Source organism: Magnolia sinica, chromosome 3, assembly GCF_029962835.1.
Source record: "Magnolia sinica isolate HGM2019 chromosome 3, MsV1, whole genome shotgun sequence".
NCBI classification, from domain to species: domain Eukaryota; kingdom Viridiplantae; phylum Streptophyta; class Magnoliopsida; order Magnoliales; family Magnoliaceae; genus Magnolia; species Magnolia sinica.
The window spans coordinates 41,078,377-41,101,138 of record NC_080575.1 but is presented as its reverse complement, the minus strand read 5'-3'; the positions used below and the strand labels follow the sequence as shown (position 1 = coordinate 41,101,138).

At 39.1% G+C, this 22,762-nt stretch overlaps 1 protein-coding gene and 1 non-coding gene across 2 annotated transcripts in view; both read right to left on the bottom strand.

Annotated features, from left to right (window-relative positions):
• LOC131239835 (uncharacterized) overlaps positions 1-9,109 on the bottom strand; it is a 31,735-nt gene extending 22,626 nt beyond the window's left edge. Inside the window, exons 1-2 of the mRNA XM_058237713.1 lie at positions 7,441-9,109; positions 7,249-7,325 (exon numbers count right to left, since the gene is read on the bottom strand). Coding sequence (XP_058093696.1) covers positions 7,249-7,325; positions 7,441-8,808 — 1,445 coding nt within the window. The 5' untranslated portion in view covers positions 8,809-9,109. The remainder of the gene's footprint in view (positions 1-7,248; positions 7,326-7,440) is intronic.
• A 5,696-nt stretch (positions 9,110-14,805) lies between these two features.
• On the bottom strand, positions 14,806-14,912 carry LOC131241692 (small nucleolar RNA R71). The gene has a single exon (XR_009169248.1). It is a non-coding gene; the product is annotated as a small nucleolar RNA R71 (small nucleolar RNA).
• Between the last annotated feature and the right edge of the window lie 7,850 nt (positions 14,913-22,762).

The window sequence follows — 22,762 nt, the reverse complement described above, 5'->3', positions numbered from 1 at the left end:
TGGACCGACCTCTAGTACGTACAATCCTAGTTGGAAAAATCATCCAAACTTTAGTTGGAGAAATGAACAAACTGCTACCCCTCAAAGTTTCTTCAATCAAAATCCAATTCAAGGGAAACCTCAAGAAGAACCGGTTCAAAATTCCATGCAAGAGCTGACCCAGGCAATGCGAGATTTTATGCAAAAGATGGATTCACGTATGACGGTTATAGAAAAGGGGATGCTTCCTGCACAACCGCTCCCCAATCCTAAACCGCAATACGAGATAAGTAATCCCAGCTCTTCAAATCAAATGGAGCACACTAAATCCATCACCACTCTTAAGAGTGGGAAGATCATTGATAAAACCCTTCCGGTTAGGCCCGAAAAGCCTCAAGAACCAGAAGAGGACAACAATGATGGATCTAGTGAGGCTCCACAAAAATTAGAACTGGAACTTCTAGAAAAGCCAGTTGCTCCATTTCCCCAACGGTTGATCTCACCAAAACCTCTCTCTAACTCTCAGGATATCCTAGAGGTGTTGAAACAAGTGAAAGTCAACATTCCTCTATTTGATATCGTAAAACCGATACCTTCATATGCCAAATTTCTGAAAGACTTATACACGACCAAACGGCGGCAGAGTATTCAAAAGAAGATCTTCTTGACCGAGAAAGTGAGTGTCATCCTAAAGCAAGACGTGCCACAGAAATTCAAAGATCCCGGTAGCCCAACCATATCATGTGTAATCGGGGACCACCGAATTGATCATGTACTTCTTGACTTAGGAGCGAGCGTCAATCTGATTCCCTACTCGGTATACAAACAGTTAGGTTTGGGTAAATTAAAACCCACCCTAACCATACTACAACTTGCTGATCGCTCTGTTCGTATACCAAGAGAGATAATTGAGGATGTGTTGGTCCAAGTTGATAGATTTTACTACCCTGTAGATTTTATCATCCTGAACACCGAACCCATCAATAACATGAACACTCAGATTCCTGTCATTCTTGGTCGTCCATTCCTTGCTACTTCAAACGCAATTATCAATTGCAGGAGTGGTGTCATGACTGTCTTTTGGGAATATGACATTGGAGTCAAACATTTTTTTCAATAACGGCAGAAACTTAGAGGATGATAACGATTTCCACGACATTAACATGATTGAATCTTTAGTGGCCTCGGACCCTCTAGAGACGTGTCTGGCCCACTCCTATGATTTTGACGATGACATGATTAGGGAAACGTGTGCCTTGCTTGATACTGCACCGGTACTTGAAGTTAACCGGTGGAGGCCACAATTTGAAGAGTTGCCCCAAACTGATGTAGTGCCTCTACCGTCTAACCTCAAGCCGCCGAAGCTTGACCTAAAACCTTTGCCCTCTGATTTGAAATATATCTATTTAGGTCAAGATGAGACGTACCCGGTGGTGATCTCTGCCCACCTGGAGAAAGAACAGGAGAGTATGCTTATATCTACTCTCATTGAGCATAAGGGAGCCCTTGGATGGATGATAGCGGACCTCAAGGGGATCGACCCCTCGATTTGTACTCACCGTATATATCTTGAGGATAATGCGAAGACCGCTCGGCAATCACAACGTAGACTAAATCCAAACATGAGGGAAGTGGTTAAGGCCGAGGTTCTTAAACTATTGGATGTGGGTATCATCTACCCCATATCCGATAGTCAATGGGTGAGTCCAACTCAGGTAGTTCCTAAGAAGTCCGAGATCACCATCGTAGCCAATGCCAATAATGAACTCGTGCTAACTAGAGTTACTACTAGTTGGAGAATGTGCATTGACTATAGGAAGCTGAATACCGTTACGAGGAAAGACCACTTTCCTTTGCCCTTCATTGATCAAATCTTGGAAAGGCTAGCTGGTCATTCCTATTACTGTTTCCTTGACGGGTATTCGGGCTACAATCAGATTGAAATCGCCCCTGAGGATCAGGAAAAGACCACATTTACATGTCCTTACGGCACCTTTGCATACAGAAGGATGCCATTCGGATTATGTAATGCCCCTGCCACCTTTCAGCGATGTATGATGAGTATCTTTTTTGACATGGTAGGGAAATATCTAGAGGTCTTCATGGACGATTTCTCTGTTTTCAGTTCATCTTTCAGCAGGTGTTTAGAAAGTCTTAAATGTGTGCTGAAAAGATGTGAAGAGAAGAACTTGGTACTTAATTGGGAGAAGTGTCATTTTATGGTTCATAAGGGAATTGTCCTTGGACATATTATCTCGTCCAAAGGAATCGAGGTGGATAAGGCAATCTCTAACCTACCTCCACGTAAAAACATACGTGACGTGCGATCCTTCTTAGAACGCGCTGAGTTTTACAGAAGATTCATAAAGGACTTTAGTCTCATCTCTCGTCCTTTATGTAATCTACTTCAAAAGGATGCACTATACGAGTGGACTGAGCCATGTCAGGAAGCTTTCACTAAGCTTAAGGGCATGTTGACTAGTGCACCCATCATACAACCACCCGACTGGAGCCTTCCTTTTGAGCTTATGTGCAACGCTTCTGATTATGCTCATGGAGCGGTTCTAGGTCAGAGAAAAGATAAGAGGCCCTACGTCATTCATTACGCGAGTAGGACTTTAAATCTTGCCCAAGTGAACTACTCGACTACGGAAAAGGATCTCTTAGCCGTAGTGTTCGCCTTGGACAAATTTAGGTCCTACTTGATCGGATCCAAGATCATTATCTACACAGACCATGCGGCACTTAAGTATCTTCTTTCTAAGAATGATTCTAAGCCCCGCCTGATACGATGGATCCTTCTACTCCAAGAGTTTGATTTGGAGATTAAAGATAAAAAGGGAGTAGAGAACGTAGTGGCCGACCACCTTTCTCGCCTTAATACTTCTGATTCCCTTGAGGCGACCCATTTTAATGACATGTTCCCTGATGAACAACTGTTTAGAGTCTCTCATTCACCTTGGTTCGCTGATATTGCTAATTATCTTGCTACAAGTTCCATACCGACACAGTGAACTGCACAAGATAAAAAGAAATTCTTTGCCGAGTTGCGCAACTTTTTCTGGGACGATCCATATTTGTTTAAATATTGTCCAGATCAGATCCTAAGGAGATGTGTGCCAGACGATGAGCATCAGAGTGTCATCTCCTTCTGTCACTCACAGGCCTGTGGTGGTCACTTTTCTGCTAAAAAGACCACGGCCAAGATTTTGCAGTGTGGCTTTTATTGGCCCACTATGTTCAGGGACACTCATGAGTTTTGCAAGGCTTGTGAGCGTTGTCAGAAATTGGGAGCATTGTCCCGTCGAAATATGATGCCTTTGAATCCCATCCTTATCATAAAAGCATTTGATTGCTGGGGCATTGATTTCATGGGACCATTCCCCCAATCTTTTGGAAATCTATATATTTTGCTCGCTGTAGACTATGTCACTAAATGGGTTGAAGCGATTCCGTGTCGGAATAATGACCATCGCACGGTCATTAAATTCCTAAAAGAGAACATCCTTTCCCGATTCGGAACGCCTCGAGCTATCATTAGTGATGGGGGCTCACACTTTTGTAATAGGCCATTCGAGAGTTTAATAAAGAAATATGATATCTCTCATAAGGTGAGCACCCCATATCACCCACAGACAAGTGGGCAAGTTGAGATTTCCAATAGGGAGATCAAACACATTTTGGAGAAAACGGTTAACCCTGACCGTAAGGATTGGTCAATCCGATTGACTGTGTCTTATGGGCTTACCGTACTGCGTTTAAAACCCCTATTGGAATGTCTCCCTTTAGACTTGTCTATGGGAAAGCTTGCCACTTGCCTGTGAAGTTGGAACATAAAGCCTACTGGGCAATAAAAAAATTGAATTTCAATCTGGACAACGCTGGCTCGCTATGCAAACTTCAGTTGAATGAACTCGAAGAAATCCGGAACGATGCATACAAGAACTCGAGAATTTATAAGAACAGAATGAAGGCGTTTCATGACCAACGTATTTTACGGAAATCATTCACACCTGGTCAGAAAGTCCTTTTATATAATTCTCGATTACATCTCTTTCCAGGTAAGCTTCGATCTCGTTGGACTGGCCCTTACATTGTGGTCACTGCGTATCCTCATGGGGCCGTTGAGATAAGAGATCCTGACAATGGCGAGGAGTTTAAAGTAAATAGACATCGCTTAAAGCCATTTGTCGAGAAAGTTGATTTAGAGGACATGTCCATACCTCTGACTGATCCTGTTTACTAGGATTGATCTCCTAGTCTGATGGAGGTATAGGTAGGTTTCCTACTTTCATAGGACTAGGGTAGTTTGTTTTATACTGCTTTAGGATAGATGTTAAACTTAGCGCTCCTGGGAGGCAACCCAGCTTTTCATTCCATTTCATTTTCCTAGTTAGTTAGTTCAATGTTTGTGGATAACATTGCTGCAAACCCTCACGAGACTACAACTCGTCCATTAGGGGCAACCTAGGGGTTTAAAAGCTTGTTGCATACGCTAAATGCAATCGAGAGTACCTGCGAAAGTGGTGTAGGTAGGATCTTCTTTTTGTTATTTTGTTTTTGTTGATTTCTCTCTTGTGCTAACTCGCTTTTACGTTGATATTTTTGAGAAAGCCTCTTGATTCTTCGTTCAGGTACTATCTTTCCATCACTCCTTTTTTATTTTCGTTGTCCCATGTGCATTGCATGATTATTTCTTTTACAATGAGGACAATGTAGATTTTAGGTTGGGAGTGGGAGATTAGGCTACTTAATCAGTATTTTTATGGTCTTGAGCAAAAATTGTGAAAATTTTTAATTTTTCCTGAAATTTCTTGTGAATTTGAAGTGATTTTGACAATCATCTTGGATTTAGAATTAAAAGAGACGTGATGTTGGTAATTTATGATTCTTAGATTCAGTTGTCTGTTAGATTTCACAGTTAAGTTCGAGTTATTAATCCATGATTAGAAGTTGTAAACATTGATTGAGTCATGATTTCATAGGACACATCTCGCTTACACATTGAATGATTAACTTAGTATTCACTAAGCATGAAAGGAACTAGCCTGAAAAAAATAAAATAAAATAAAATAATAAAAAAATAAAATAAAATAAAAAATTCATGTTCAGTAAGAAGAATTGAAAAGGTAAGTCGCATAATCTTCACCATAAGTTTGCTCCCTATAGGTGTAGATTCGATTCCCCATGGCTGACATGAGAAAAGGGTTAGGTGTACAATCTTTACCATAAGTTTGCTCCCTATAGGTGAGGATTTGATTCCCTTCCTTGGCATTACTGTTCATGAAAAAATCGAAGGCTGATAGAATGAAAAGTTAATCTGTAAGGCAAGTGTTGGTTTCAATTTTGGTTGTCATGAATTTCGTTGTTAATTACCAATGATATCATGAAATTGACAATTGGATCTCTTAATGATTTTAAGTCGAGATTACACTATACACTCATGGAACTCGATGTTTAGAATTGTTCTAATTAATGGATTAATATTTTGAACTTGATTATGAAGTTTACCATGAGCTTGATTCCAAAAAAAAAAAATACTGCTCACCATTCATGTATCCTAGAATTTTCGCATCTCAATTATTGGTTCACAAGTCACTTGGGTTTACAGGAATTGTCTTTTATTTCTGAAATTATTTTTTCGCATGTTTTGCTCGGGACTAGCAAAATGCTGGTTGGGGGTTGTGATGAGGGTCAAATATTGCATATTAGACCCCATTTATTGCCTGATTTTATGTACATGATAACGCCTAATGTCATAATTTAATCGTGTTTTTATTGCAGGATGTAATAAGGAGCGTTGATTGAAAAAGAGTATCAAAAGCGTGGATTTGATGCTCCGAAGTCACCAGAGCAAGGGACGAACTCCAGAGGACCAATACTGAAGAATTTACATGCCAGGAATCCGAGGAAATCAAGTCGTTCACGTTAAAGAGGCCCGAAACTGGTGAAGAATGCAAGATCACAGGGTTCCCGCCATCCGATTGGCTCGAAAACGTCATACATGGCTGGGGACCATAAATAAACCGTAAATTTCAACCATTGGATATCTCTAGAAGTGGGCCAACGGACAGATCAACCCATTAGTCTCCAATTTTAGGCCCACCTACAATATGGATATGCTTCAAAATTGGACTTGACGGTTTAAATAAGATGAACTTGAAGACCCACAGTTTGACTAAATCACATGTGGGGTCCACTAAATGATCGACCACTCATGGAGCCAATAGATTGATTCATTAGACCATTATCAGGGCCCGCAACTGTCCAGGCATATTGTGGAACCCAATTCTCTGTTCTCTATGAGGACTGATTGTGGGCCCACTCCTGGGCTTTCATGGGACCAACTCCTAGGTTTCATTAGGTACAAAAGTGCAGATTGCACAAGAATCCAATCTAGCCAAGTTAAAGTTCAATATCATCCACAAAGCTCCCAATATTTGACCTAGTAATTGTCACATCATACTTGACACTTAGCAAATTGCAATTGAGTTTGACACGTAACATGCACACTACATATGTTCTCATATGTTAGGAACAAGGTATGCCGTGATGGTTGTTACGTAATAGTAATGGTGGCAACTGTTGCATGTTAAGGGTCATAATGGCCGTTATGAAAAAAATAAAAAAGTAGACCTGTAATGGCCATTACAGAACTGATACAGGTTTTTTCCCAAAAAAAAAAAAAGACTTCAACGTCCGTTACGGCCTGTCTTGTAATGGTAACACTGGTGGCTTCTATGGCCACCATTACCATTAGGGAATACTTTGGTTAGGAATGAGTCTCATAACACCCATATTGGGTACTATCACTTCACTACTTCTAGGTTCTCATGTCAAGATCGTTAAAATAATTTTAGATTTGGCATTTACGTGATTACTTACTAACATTTTTTAAAGCAATATTACTAATAATTACTTAAAATATTTATTGGTTGCTTAAATAATGGTTTAGACTTTTTGAGCAATGACTTCAATCACCAACTAAAAGAGTAACCTTCATCCCAACCAATAATAAATATGTTCAGATTGTAAATATTTGTGCTGTTGCCAATTTCAAGTTAGTTAATAATTAACTGAGAGAAATAAAACTACAAAAAGGAGGCTGTAAAGTACTTGTACCATGTTGTACACAAAAGTCCAAACTACGCTCGAATCACATAGAGCTTAGCACTCACCATTTTACCAGTTCAAAATAACCAAATGTCTCAAGGAAAAGAAAAAAGAGCAAGAAAAAAAGATGCCTGGACGATCACAATGCAGGCATACCTGAGCATTTCCATGGAATGTTGCAACTCGATGATTTCAAGCTGAGATGCCTGGACGATCTTCTCTAAAGCACCAGCCTACATAAAATACATTCAATCTGTATATGACCTTAAACTTGAGAAACACAAAGACGAATCAAAGCCTTGACTCATCCAAAATAGCCCAAGCACCATAATGAATGGAAACACATACCAATGTATAGACTTCATCCTCCTCCGCCTCCAACCCATCTGCCACATCATCAACATCCAGATTCTCGCCATTCCCAATAAGTTCATTAAATCTGACGTCTATCCCAGCCCTTCTCAGGCCATTTTCCGCAACTTGTAGAACCTCACTCGCTTTGGAAGATGGGTCTGATGCTGCCTTTCTTGACAAAGCACTTCTAAGCAAAGAACCGATATGCTTTTTCTCTGTTACCAGCCGAGCGATCATCTCATTCAGACCTTTTACTTCACAGTTTTTCCCTTCCATTCCATCCGTCACCTTTTCGACCGCCACTTTGGCCAGCTCATAGATAGACGTCATCCCAGTCAGAGAAGCGCGTAAACTCTCATCCATATCCATTTCATTCGATAGGAACACAGAGTCAGAAAAACCCATTTGGTCTAATTTATCTGCACCAACAACTGTCCTAATAATTTCACAGATCCGGTCGTGTGTTTTTGATATGTAATTCAACTGATCAATAATCAAAGGCCTCTGCAAATCCACCTTCGACTCCAAGCTCCTCAGCTTGAGATTGTACTCCTCCCCAATACATTTCATCTCTGACATCTCTCTCTCCATCTCGGCGATCTTCGCATCTCTCTCAGCGACTGATTTCTCCAAATTGTCAGCTTCCGCAGCCTTTTTCCCTAGATCTACCCTCAACCCATTAATCATAGCCTCGAGCTGAGAAACTTCGATGGCGATCTCATAATTCCTCTGCTCCATCTGGTCACGGGCACCATTTCTAGACTTGGTGGCCGCGTCGACCTGCTTGAGAAGTTCTTCGACGATCTCGTTCGTTCTTTTGATGACCCCATAGGCGATGGCCGGCAGGCCTGAGTACTTTTGCGACATTGGGAGACCGCCCGCTGAGAAATTCTTGAACCCGCTGGCCTTCCCAGATATCTTCTCAATGCCAGTGACAAGCATCTGAGCGGTGGATTCAATCTCGGCCCGGGACGAGTCCTTTGCCTTGACCGCTTCCTCCAACTGCCAGGCAATCTCATCCCTCTGCTTCAAGGCCTCATCTTTCAGCCGTAGAGAATCTTCCAATTCCGACGAGAGCTTCTCGCTCGAACGGACCAAATCTTCCTTTTCCCGCAAGGCCTCATCGCGCTTTTTGATGGCCTCGTGAGCAAGGACCTTGAGGCGGTTGAAAGAGGCCTGGAGATCGGATTTTGCGGCCTCAGCGGCTTCTCGAGCTTGGCGCTCACGGTCGAGATCAGCAATGAGCTGTCGGATGCGGTCGGCGGAGATGTCTTCGGTTTGGAATGATATAGGGGAAGGATCTTCGGCTTCAACGTCGCTGAGGACAGCATCAGCGTCTTCGTCGGCAGCGACGGAAGCCATGAGAGAATATTGGTGTATTGGAGATTGGAATGTATGTATGGGAAATCCAATGGGGGTGAAGGAATAGATGAATCGCGATTGACAGAACCAGAAAATAAGATTTATTTTATTTTATTTTATTTTGTTTATTAATTGGGGTTATTTTATTTTATTTTGTTTATTAATTGAGGTTTGGGCGGTTTTGAAGAGGAGGAATTAAGAGCGTACCTGGTGAGAAGGAAGAGGAAGAAAGGGGAAGGAGAAAGAGAGAGACTTCTCTCCTACCAGTCTCTCTCTCGTATTTGCGAGTCGTCGACGATTTTGTTTTCACGTCCATCTTTTATTAGAAAATACGGATTGGTACCGGTCGTCCCGTATGCTTAAGGTGCTACGGGGCAGGTGTGGTTCCACGTCATGTATCGACACCATCCAATCCGTCTATCAGATGTGTCACCTGAGAAAACCCTCAACATCCAAATATCAGCCCGATCTAAATTAAGAATGTATCTGAAAAGGGAACGTCCACTCTTGAATTTTTCACGAAGGACCACCTGAGTCTCCAAACTGGATGAGCCTTTTTCTGACCGTTCATCTGAAATGGATGAAGGGTATGAACGGCCTAGATTATAATTAAACAATAGGGTGAGGTCCCGTACGGATCACGGTGGGTGTCCCATCTCAATAGGATTCCTAGTTTTTGAGCCCATCTTGAGTTTTTTTTTATCAGGCCAAGTGCACAACTATAGGAGTTTTCTGAAGGGGGATGTAGTAGCGGGTTGGATTTCAAGAAAACATCACTGGCCTACGTATATCCAGTACCTAGTCCCAAATAAATTAAGGTGCCGTTGGTACGGAAGACTGGCCCACATAATGTTTAATGGAGTCGAATTCGTCCATCTAAGACCGATACAAGACTAAGGTGGGTCAAAGAAAAGGAAGCAAAATGGGTGGGAACGCCTGCCCTTGAATTTCGTATAACCCAGCCGAGTCATAAAACAGTCTTAATTTTGGACTGGCCCATTTTCTTAGACGGGCGTTGAACGGCAGACGCGGATTGGATACTGAACCCGACAGTAGCCAGTATCCATGATGAAGTGACCACGTTCTGCGGGCCCACCATAATGTATGCATTGTATCCACACCGTCCATCCATTTGGAGAGATAATATTAGGACATGAGCCAAAGAATGAGGCAGATCCAAAGATCAAGTAGACCCACTGCAGAAAACAGGGGAGAGTGACGCCTACCTTTGAAACCTTCGTAGAGCCCACCGTAATGATTATTTGAGATCCAACCTGTTTATAAGTTAACACAGACATACACACATGTAATAGGGGAAAACACAAATATCAGCTTGATAGGAAACATCTGTGGCCTTTGGAAGTTTTTAATGGCGGGCGTTCAATCCTTATTGTTTTCTATGGTAAGGTACATTTATGCTCTTAATCTACTTAATTTTCTACCTCATATTTTAAAATGATCTCTCCAAATTGATGAATGATGTGGATACAACACATATATCAGTGGGGCGCACAGAATGTGGTGACATCAGGTCAGTAGCGAGACGGTGGCTACTGTCGAGTTCAGTAGCTAATCCGCATCCTTGAATGGCTATGATTACAAATACCAACGTGGTGAGCCCCACGCTGATCACCTGTGGGCGGTCCCTCTCAACAAGTTCTTAGTGTGCCGGTCCATCCACCTTATGGATTGTGTGAATTTTTGGCTGGGTTTCTTGAGGTGATGTGTGTGTGTGTATATATATATATATATATATTTGGGTTAGCATGTCAGTACACACACTCCATATTAGCCACCCCCGCTAGGGATCGATTCCAAGACCAGTGTTGAAACGAGGTATCTCCACTCAGTCTGCCAGTTGAGATATGGATCTGGGTGTTACTCAGGTTGCTTCCCGTACACGGTCCTACATCTACCCAGTGAACTACACCGGACAATAAATTAAAGGGTAGTTACTAGCCAGGCGACGAAATGGAGTGAAAAGATTAGTCCTATGATAGTTCCATCTATACACATTGTAAATGTGGCAAGGCCATGTTCAAATCGGAAGCTGATTGGCTGGTGTACCACACACCTCCAACCTAGCTGGTGTGGGTATTTGTCATGTGGAGATCAGCGCTGACTAGAGCCGTACACGAGTTGAACCGAGTCAGGCTTCGCACAACTCGACTCGACTCGGCCAGTAACTAACCCCACTTCGACCTCAGCTCGGCTCGGTCCTCGAGTCTAATTGGCCAACTCAGCTTGTTCGGTCAGCAGCTCGGGCCAGCTCAGGCCCGTTCAAATCGAGTTCGAGCTGAGTTTGAGCCTATGCGACATTTTCTCAAACACGAGTGCACATTCGATTTTTCACAAAATGCAAAACAGTAGTAGCATTATACATGTATTTCATCAAATACTGTGCGACATTTGAAGGGCCAGGTATGTTGAAGGACTAATACAGATGGGTTTGTTTGTTATATATATATATATATATATATATATATATATATATATATATATATATATATATATATATATATATATATATATATTGTATCCATTTCTTCCATGCCACTAGCCAATCTCACCAAGAATGCATGAACCCGAAATAGCGTTTCATTGAGTCATTTCATTAAACACTTGGCAAGCAACATGAATATCAAAATAACCGAGTCAACGAGTTGATTCGATCCGAGTCAATTCGAGTTGAGGTTCGATCTGAGTCAAGTCGAGTCAAGCTCACGCAAGCTCAAACTCGGCTTGAAATTTTTTCGAACTAAAAAAATCAGCTCAAACTCAATTTTGAACTGAGTCGAATTGAGCTTTTTCGAGTTGAGTCGAGCGAGTTAATCGAGCTAACTCGGTTCATGTGCAGCTCTAGCGCAAATGCTCCTCAAGCTCCAAGTTGTACGAACGATTAAAAGGAGATCAAAGTTACATGGGTCCCACAATGATGTATTCATTATATCCACACCGTTCATCCATTTGGAGAGATCATTTTAGTTCTTGATCCCAAAAATGAGTCACATCCAAAACTCAAGTGAACCACATCACAAATAGAAGTGGGAATAATGATTTTCACCGTTAAAACATTCGTAGGGACCACTATAACATTTATTTTCCATCTAATTTGTTCATAAGGTTACACAGACTTGGATGAAGAGGAAAAACAAATATCATATTGATCTAAAATTTCTGTGACACCTAAAAGGGTTTCAATGGTAGACATTCAATCTCCCATTGCTTTTTGTAGTGCGGTTCACTTGATCTTTGGATCTTTGTTATTTTTTGGCTCAAACATTATGATGAGCTCACCAAGTGTACAGACGGTTTGGATATTACTCATACCTTAAGATGGGACCCACAAAACTTGGTAACGTCAACACACCAAACAGGTCGGTGGTGTGCGCTACACCAGCCAATCTGCTTCTGTTTAAATTAACACCCCCCATGTGTAGGGCATCATCTTTGAAAGATAACACCTATTAGTTAATCATATCCATTTAATCAATAATTATTAAAGTAACATTGGAGAGATGACTGCGAGTTTATGATCGATGCATCACCCCGCATTAGGGCTAAAAGTCGGGCAGGTTCAACCTGACCGACCTGTGACCAACCCGACAATGGGTTGGGCTCGGGCAAGATGTATCGTGTCGAGCATCAAATATTGCATATTTCTCCTAGTTTATATCTTGGTTTTATGAACATGGTAACACTCATTAGGTATATTTTATACACTTTTGTATTGCAAGGTGAGTTTAAGAGCTTGGATTGAAAAGAATGTTAAAAGCATGGATTTGATGCTCAAGAATCACCAAGGCAATGAATAGATCATAGGAGACCAAGATTGAAGATTTCAAGACCTCAAGATTCAAGGAAATCAAGTGGAGAAGAGAGGAAGTTGAAAGTGCAAAGTACAGAAATTCACAGAATCTGAACTTCACTGTCTATGTCATCGACCACTGGTCGATGATATCGAAGCCAGTGTTTGATGACATCGAGCACGGGTCGATGACATTGAAGAATTACGTGAAAATCAAGTTTGGTTACTGGATAAATTGGATGTAGTTTTCGATGACATCGAAGCCATGTTCGATTGCTCGAAGACCTACTTGATGACATCGAAGGCGATTCGATAACATCGAGATTTTTGTGGATTTTTAGAGCAACTCGCTGGAAGACTCTTAATACATTTTTTGATTACTTAAACACCCTTCGACGACATCGAATGACTGTTCAATGACACGAAGAGTTACGCAGTGCGAAAGGCATTATGCAATGCAAAAAGGCGCGACTTCCGGATTCAAGTTACGTTCGATGACATCGAAGGCTGTTCAATGACATCGAAGGCGTTACGCTGAGTACGTAAATTTAAGGTGATTTTCAAAGATGGTTGGACAAAGGCTATAAATATGGGTTGTTTGAGGGGATCTAAACATGAATTAGGTTTTGAGAAGCAGAGCCAAATTATGGAGCAGCATCCTAAGAGTTTTTCTTCCTTATTTATCTTTAATGTTTTCTTTCAGGGTTTTATATCTAATCATGTCTATGGTTGGCTAAACCTCTTAACTAGGGCTAAGAGGTGAAGCTTGTAGCATGTTGGGATGATTTTCTTGCTTTGATTTTTGTTTTTCTAGAACCTCATTGATTTCTAGTTTGAATTTAAGGAATATTTTCAGTTTTTTATGATTTTTTGTGACTTAAATTACAATAGATGCTGTGATAGCTTTGAATATCTTCTTTTCCCATTTTGAGATTGGTAAATCCTGTTGTTCACCATCGTCTCCTGGGCATGGTAGGATGATGGAATCCCTTCTAATCGTAACAATACTCCTTCACGTGTGGCTAGGTCCATGAGAAGTTCAGATTTGGTTTAATTGCTCCATCTTCCAATTGGATAAGATAGAACTCCAATTCCAATTGTATTTCTTGAATCAAGTAAGATAGCATCCTGGTAGCTACAAGTGGATCCTTGGCGCTCTAGTTCCCTTTTAATTATTGAAATCACATTCACAATTACTCTCTTTTATTATATATTTAGATTTAAATATTATTCTTGTTCTACTTCCAGTTACTTTTAGAATACGTACGAGTTTACTCCATGTGGATTCGACTTCGGTCGCACCAAGTTATTACTACATTGCGACCTACACTCGGGGTTATGAACAGGTTTTTGGTACCATTGCTGGGGACTACAGCTGCGTTTTTCTGAGATTAATTAGTATTAGAATTAGTTTAAGAATATGGTTTATTTTTTGGCTATGCTTTTAGGTTAAGATTTTTCTAAAATTGTTTTTAGAGACTAACATCGTTTTTCTGTTTTGTAGAATCCTAACATAGCAACCCTAATCAAGTAACCTCTCTCCAACTCTGTCTTATCTTTTTAGATTTCTTATTTGTTTTAGTTTTTCTTTCTCTTAGATTTTAGTTGTTTAGTTACTTGAGGGTTGAGAGTGTTTCATGCCCAAGTGGGTTCGTGATAACACTCTCCGTCTCTTAAGTGAAGGAGGATTAGTTGAAGGGTTGCCTATCCATCACCGAATTAGACACCACTTAAGATCCTCTAAGTCAGTAGAAGTTATAGCTACACATCAACCTCAGCACCTAGTTGAGGAAGCCCAGGATGAAAATGAGAAGCATCACGCACCCCCGCCTTGTACTCTACGAGATTATTTACAACCGACGGGGGTGAGTACACCTTTTTGCATGATATTTTCATTGAATGCAGGAATTGTGGAAGTTAAACCAGGGGTGATTTAACTCTTTCCTAAGTTTTATAGACTAGATATGAAAGTTCATACTTGCATATGAAAGAGTTTGATGAAATAAGATCTACATTACACTTCCCAAACGTGTCTAAGGACACAGTAAGACTGAAATTATTTCCTTTCTCTTTAAAAGAAAAGGCTAAGTCACGGTTACATTCCTTAATTTAGACAACGGTCCATTGACACATGGGCTGAGATGACACTAGAGTTCCTTAAAAAGTTCTTCCCATATCACAAAACGAATAACTTAAGGAAAGCAATAATGAATTTTGCACAAAAAGAAGATGAGACCTTCTTCCAATGTTGGGAGCGATTTAAGGATCTCATAAATTCATGTCCATAACATGACTATGAAACATGATGGATAACGAGCTTTTTTCTATAAAGGATTGACCTCATCCTTGCGCCAATTTGTAAAGATGATGTGTAATGGGGAATTTATGAATAAGGAAGCCGATGATGCATGAGATTATTTTGATAAACTCACTAAAAATGCGCAGTCATGGGATACCTTCTCAAGAAATACCACTTCTAAGCCTACTCAATCAAAGGAAAGGGGAGGAATTTATGTGTTAAAAGAGGAAGATATAAATGCAAGAGTGGCCAAACTCATAAGAAAATTCGAGGCCATGGAACTTAAGAAGGCAGAACCCGAAAAGGCTGCGAAAGTTGTTTGTGGTATTTGTGCTTTTAACATACATACAACTGAAAATCACCCAACAATTCCTGTTTTTCAAGAGATATTAATGAGCAATCAAATGCTATAAACAACTACTAAAGACCTTTTAGAAGACCCACCTCAAATACTTACAGCTCCAACTGGAGAAATCATCCAAATTTCAGTTGGAGGAATGGACAAACAGCTAACCCACAAGAGGCCCTTACTCAAATTTTAAATCAGAAGAGGCCTTAAGAGGATACGGTTCAAAAATTCATGCAAAACCAAGAGCTATTTGAAAAGGCCAAGCTATATGTCCTAGAGGGGGAGTGAATAGGACAATGCCAAATAAAACTTATAACAGTGGAAAAAAAAATGATAGCCAAAGTAAATTACAATGCAGTAAATTAAAATAACCTCAAAATTCAGATCTTGAGAGGTTGATACAAACGTTGTTCTAAGGACAACCTTACACCAAAAACCAGAGTTTATGGTAGAACAATCTTATTTCTAGAAAGGTCTTTGTATCAAATCTCAAATCGAAGAGGAATGCCAAATTAAATACAAACTGAATTGAAATAACTTGTAATAAAAAATGTATTGTTCTAGGGACAGCCATACACCATAAAAATGGCAGGGCAACCTTGCTGGAACAACTTTCAAATGAAATTGAAAATCAAGCTGATAAAGGAATAGCAGAAAATAAATTTTAAGCTATTACAACATTCTCACAAAGCTTGAATTAAATAATTACAACATTCACCACCATACATACATCCCACAAAAATAATTAAAGATTAGAAAAATAAATCATTCAACCACAACTCAAGGGATTATAGTGGTTCGCCTGTGTGTTCACCAACTGTTAAACAACAGCCACACAAAATGCTACTCCACTCCTAATATCCTCACACAGGGGATATTAGCGTTCACTAAAAATAGGTTTTCCCAGGTTCACCCAAAACCTTTACAATTGTGTCTTTGTATGTGGGCTTACATAATTAAAAAACTCCACTTCTGAGTTTTCCTGGCTCTCCTCAGAAAACCAATACAACAAGATTTTTCTGGCAAATCTTGAAAGAAACCAAAATAGAAAGGGATTTACAATTAAATGTAAAATACCTGATTATCTCCTTCGTTGTAGCAGCCCGGTAGAACCAAATCAAAGTAGATGATTGAATGTCCAAGTTCAATGTCCAGTACTCGATTACAATGGTTCTAATTCTAATAGATTTTAAATTAAACCGAATAGGGCTTGCCTTAATTGATTTTGATTCCAAAGAAAGGGAATAATAATTCCTCTTATCAAATCAGATTGGAATATAAGAAACAAAATCAATTAAAATAAAGCTAAGGAAAGAGAATATTAAATAAGCACACTTAGCTTAGATGGAGCACAGAATTATCTTTCAGAAGTTCGACGAAGATTGGCTTGAATGGATTAAGTAATTCGATGATTTCTTCTGAGATTTGTGCACTATTTATAGGTGAGCAGATCGTGTCTTCGACTGGTCTAGAGAGCTCTTCGACTAGTCGAAGCAATAACAGATATTTGAAAAATCCGGCGGGATATGCTCTGACCGTTCTACGACTGGTTGAAGGTCTCCTACGACTGGTCGTAGGTCCTGAAAAACTTCGCTGGAATTCGAGTCGAAGATGTTCGACTGGTCGAAGATGCAGTCGACACTGTTCCTACGACTGGTCGAACAGATTCCTGGACTAGTCGAATCCTAACAGATTTCATCCGTAATTTGTAACAAACTCACGACTGCTCGAGAAATTTCTTAGACTGGTCGAAGAAAGTCTAGGACTAGTCGAAGAAGGCCTAGGCTAGTCGAAGAACAGACCAATCACATGTAAAATAAACATTCGGTTTATGTATCCGAAATGACCTACTTCTAAGGTCAACCTATGGTCAATCAAACCTCAATCATGAAGTATGGACATTGAAACATTAGGAACAAGTGACCTTGAAGTATGAGTCTTGAAGTCTTGATGTAGATCAATCTTGAAATCTTGATGTAGCTCAATCTTGAAAGAGTCTTGAGTTCTTTACCAACTGCCTTGTATTCTTCAGCTTGAGTCTTGTCTTGTGAGCTTTACTTGATGTGAGCATAGCTTGTTCATGAATGTTGATCCATGAGAGAGCTTCACTTATGCAAGTTATATATAACATAACAGTGATTTTGGCACCATAAATTTGACAACAGATAGGGATATAAACTATAGCACTTACAATCTCCCCCTTTGTCAAATTAGTGACAAAACACATAACCAAGATAAACAAAAGTAAAACAACTGGTTAATACCTGCAAATCAATATTCAATATTCAATATTCAACCAGTTTCAACATTCAACCATTTTCATTCAACAAGATCAAACAGATACTGCCCTTGACTCCCCCTGAGTAACATAACCAATGCTACTCCTCTCACAATCACATTAAGAACAAACCATTCTCCCCCCTTTTGTCACAATATGACAAAGGAGAACTAAATAAAGGAATTCATGAGAGTAAACATTAGGAGGTAAGCATAAAACATAGATAATATCAAACTCAAAGTCAGTCAAATGCTAAGTTATAAAGTTATTACATACCAAAAGTCTCATAAAAACTAGTCAGAACTAGAACTTGATGACGGAGCAGGAATAGAGGGATCAAGTTGGTGCATGCCTTTGTTTAAGCGCCTAAGATATTTGCGCATGTACTTGAATTGCAAATCATGAGCAACAGACATGTTTTCCAACTTTACATTTATATCCTCAACTTTACCCTCTATTGCACTCAGACGTGCATCAACATCAGATGGTACAAAATCTAGATCATTTGCTGAGTCAGAATCCAGTTCCTCAAAAATGTCATCCATATTAATGTCAACACCAGCTTCTTCAGGACCACCACCACCACCACCACCACCACCACCTTGTTCAGGAAGCAGATCCAACTTCATCTTATTGATATTAGTATTGTTGAAAATCAGATGATGGATAGGTGCCTCATCAACTGGCATATCGACTAACATATGAGTAGCCAATATAGTCATAAAATAGGCAAAAGGAATGTCACTATGACCAGGATGGAGTCGAAACTGAAGAATGAAATGACAGATTAAGGATGGTAAACAAATCTGAGTACCATTAGAAATAGCATGGATAACACGAACCATAAACGAAGTCAAGTCAGATTTATTACCCGAACGAGGATACAGATTAGACACAAAGATTCTGTGGAGAATTCTGTACTTGGGTAACAAATACCTTGCGGGGAGCGCATTCCCTTTTTGAGTCCATTGAATATCCATGTTGCATAAATCTCTAGTGAGCATCCGTTTTTCAGACATTGAGGGTTTATCAGTTAAGTTATGAATTGGAATACCCTCATCATTCACAGGAATTTCCATAAGGGCTGAAATTAAATGACGATCAACGTCAAAAGGACCTTCTCTAGTGGATATTTGGAAGGTTAAATTATCTTGTGAAAATGCACTAATACATGTAAACATGGATTGGACAATGGACCGGTATGCAGGCCCACCCCAATGTAATAAGTTAATCCAACCTACAGCTTCAAGCATAGGAAGGATGTCAAAAGGTGCAATATGATTGACATCAACAGGATGTTCAACAATAACATTACGAGATCTAATGTCCCTAACATATGATGGATCATCATTGGGAACAAGAAGATGACGTTTAGATATAGGGGTCGATCTGGAGGAAGAAGAAGGACCACGGGAAGTAGTTTTTCTACCTCTAGAAGCCATTTGCAACAAGGATTTCAAGAAATTAGGAAGTTGCAAAGGATTGAGAAGTGGGTTTAATCAAAACAGATTTTTCACAATCCAAACCCTCAAATCTCAATAATTTTCAAAATAGAAAGCTTCAAGAGAGAAAAGGAAACAATCTTGACACAAATCTGCAAGAAAAATGGGATTTGGAACACTAACCTTGAAGAACTTGAAGGATGGGTTCGACAAGTCGAAGTTCGGCTCCAAGGAGAAGAAAGAAGAAATGAGGAAGAAAGGAAAAAAATCCCCAATTTGAAGTGAAACCCGTGTTCCACGACTGGTCGTGGGTATCTACGACTGGTCGTGTATACTCACGACTGGTCGAATAAATCCCAAAAATTCAAAATTTCTTGCAATTTAAACAAAAAAAGGAATTTAATCTACCAAATATATACAATATAATACAAGAAGGCATGAATTATCATTTTAAAATGCACATGCCAAGATCAAATTTCATCTTTTTAAACCTGCTTTTATCGAGAGGTTTTGTGAAAATGTCAGTTCGTTGATCTTCAGTAGGAATATATTCTAGAGATATAACTTTTTCTTCTACTAATTCCCTTATATAATGAAATCTAATGTCAATGTGCTTAGTATGAGAATGCTGAATAGGATTTTTTGAAATATTTATCGCACTGGAATTATCACAATGTAATAACATAGAATCCTGTTTAATTCCATAATCACTTAGCATTCGTTGCATCCAAACAAGCTGTGTACATGCATTACCAGCTGCGATATACTCAGCTTCAGCTGTTGAAAGTGATATAGAATTTTGTTTCTTACTAAACCAGGAAATTAGACAATTTCCAATGTAAAAACAACCACCACTGGTTGATTTTCTATCATCTAGATTACCAGCCCAGTCAGCATCTGAGTACCCAGCTAATTGGACATTGGTTTCATGAGGATACCAGAGACCAAGATTTATAGTACTTGCGACATATCTAATAATTCGCTTGACAACAATCAAGTGAGATTCTTTTGGATCAGATTGATATCTTGCGCAAATACCAACACTTAGAGAAATATCAGGTCTACTAGCAGTTAAATATAACAAACTACCAATCATACTCCGATAAAGTTTTGAGTCAACAATTTTACCATTAGAGTCTTTTGATAGTTTCAGGGTAGTACTCATAGGAGTATCGAAATTCTTGCCATTCTCAAATCCAAATCTCTTGATTAGATTCAAGGCATACTTAGATTAAGAAATGAATATTCCTTCAGGTTGTTGCTTTACTTGCAATCCAAGGAAATAAGTCAATTCCCCAACCATGCTCATTTCGAACTGTGATTTCATCAAATCTACAAACTCAGTAGTCAAGTTAGTACAAGTTGATCCATAAATGATATCATCAACATAAATCTGCACCATTAAGATATGATCATTATGTTTCTTAACAAACAGAGTTTTATCAACAGATCCCATTTGAAAATTATGACTTAAAAGAAATTTTGTTAGTTTCTCATACCATGCCGTAGGTGCTTGTTTTAATCCATAAAGTGCCTTTTTAAGCCGATATACATGATCAGTATTTTTGGAATCTTCAAATCCCATTGACTGGTCAACATAGACTTCTTCATGTAAATCGCCATTTAGAAAAACACTTTTCACATCCATCTGATAGATCTTTATCTTTCTAAAACATGCAATGGATATAAATAGTCTGATAGATTCAAGACGTGCTACTGGTGCAAAGGTTTCATCGAAATCAATCCCTTCAATTTGAGTATAACCTTGTACCACCAGTCTAGCCTTGTTTCTAATTATATTTCCACATTCGTCAGACTTATTTTTGAAAATCCATTTTGTTCCAATGATGTGTTTATCTTTAGGTCTTGGTACGAGATACCAAACATCATTTCTTACGAATTGGTTGAGTTCATCTTGCATCGCAACAATCCAGTTCTCATCAGCCAGAGCTTCTTTTACGTTAGATGGTTCAATTTGGGATGTAAAACATACATAATTACATATATCCTCAAGTTGTCTACGGGTGCGAACACCGGTGAGAGAGTTTCCAAGAATTTGTGTGGTTGGATGATCTTTAACAGTCCTCAACTCAGAATCAATCTGATTCGATGAAGTATCGGATTTATCAATGATTAGTACTTCATCATTATCTGAATTAGAAATTGGTGTGTTTAAATGATCATCAATGACAACATTAATGGATTCTTGAATCACACCAGCCCTTTTGTTCAGAACTCTATAAGCTCGACTGTTTAAAGAATATCCTAGAAAAATACCTTCATCACTCTTCGTATCGAATTTTCACAAATTTTCACGATCACGTAAAATATAGCACTTGCTGCCAAAAACTCGAAAGTATTTAACAGTAGGCTTTTTATTGAACCACAATTCGTAAGCCGTTTTATTATTATCTTTGCTAGTGTATACTCGATTAATAATATAGTAAGCTGTGTTGACTGCTTCAGCCCAAAGATTTTTAGAGAGCTTCATGCTATTCAACATGACATTAGCCATTTCTTGAAGCACCCTATTCTTTCTTTCTACAATTTTATTTTGTTGTGGAGTTTTGGGAGCAGAGAATTCATGTAATATTCCTTGGTCGGTACAGAACTTCTCAAAATTGCTATTCTCAAATTCAGATCCATGATCACTACGAATTTTACTGATTTGAGAAGATTTTTCAGTTTGAATCCTTTTGAGAACTTTTCTTACTTCTTCAAGGGTTTCAGATTTATCCCTTAAGAAGACTACCCAAGTGAATCTGGTAAAGTCATCAACTATTACCAAGATATACTTTTTACCACCACGACTTTCCGTTCTGGTAGGACCTATCAGATTCTTGTGGAGAAGTTCGAGTGGTCTTGATGTGGTATTTGAATTCACCTTTTTGTGTGAATTCCTTGTTTGTTTGCCTATCTGGCACTCACCACATATTTTATCTAATTTTTGAAGTTTGGGTAAACCTCTTACAAGTTCTCGTTTGCTCAATCTATATAAATTTCGATAATGTACATGTCCAAGATGTTTGTGCCATAAATCCGTCTCGTCTGTATGGACCATGTAACATGTTTGATTAGATGAGCTGGATTTACTAATAATATAGTAATTTTCAGATGTTCTACGACCAGTTAATATTACAGAACCCTTGTTGTTTAGTATTTCACAGCTTTGATTAGAAAACCGAACATTATGGTTATTATTACATATTTGTGATATACTAAGCAAGTTATGTTTTAAGCCTTCAACGTATAAAACATTTTTAAATACCAGAAGATTAAAAAGTTGAACCGTACCTTGGCCTATAATCTTGCAGTTGCTACCATCACCAAATGTGACTGAACCATCAGTCATATCTTTCAGATCGGTGAATAAAGCTTTGTCACCTGTCATATGCCTGGAGCATCCACTATCTAGGTACCACTTCGAATGACTTGTTGCTTTGAAAGCAGTGTGAGCAACCAAGCAGGTAACTTTAGGAACCCATTTCATAACTGTTTTGGGTTTAGGAACATAGTTGGTCTTCTTTTGTGTACATTTGTAGGAATGACCTATAGAGTTAGATTTTAATAGCTCCTTGAGTAAATCAACTATCTTTTCAGCTAGTGGATTTTGTTTCTAATTAAAGTTGACATGGTTACTTCTAGGTTTTTGAAAAGTTTTTGAATTTCTAGAAAAATTTTGATAAGTATTTTTCCCTTTTGAGTTTGAGGACTCTCCTTTAACAAACATAGGAGGAGTATACTTTTGTTTAGGAGGTAAATTTTTATCATAGCCCAA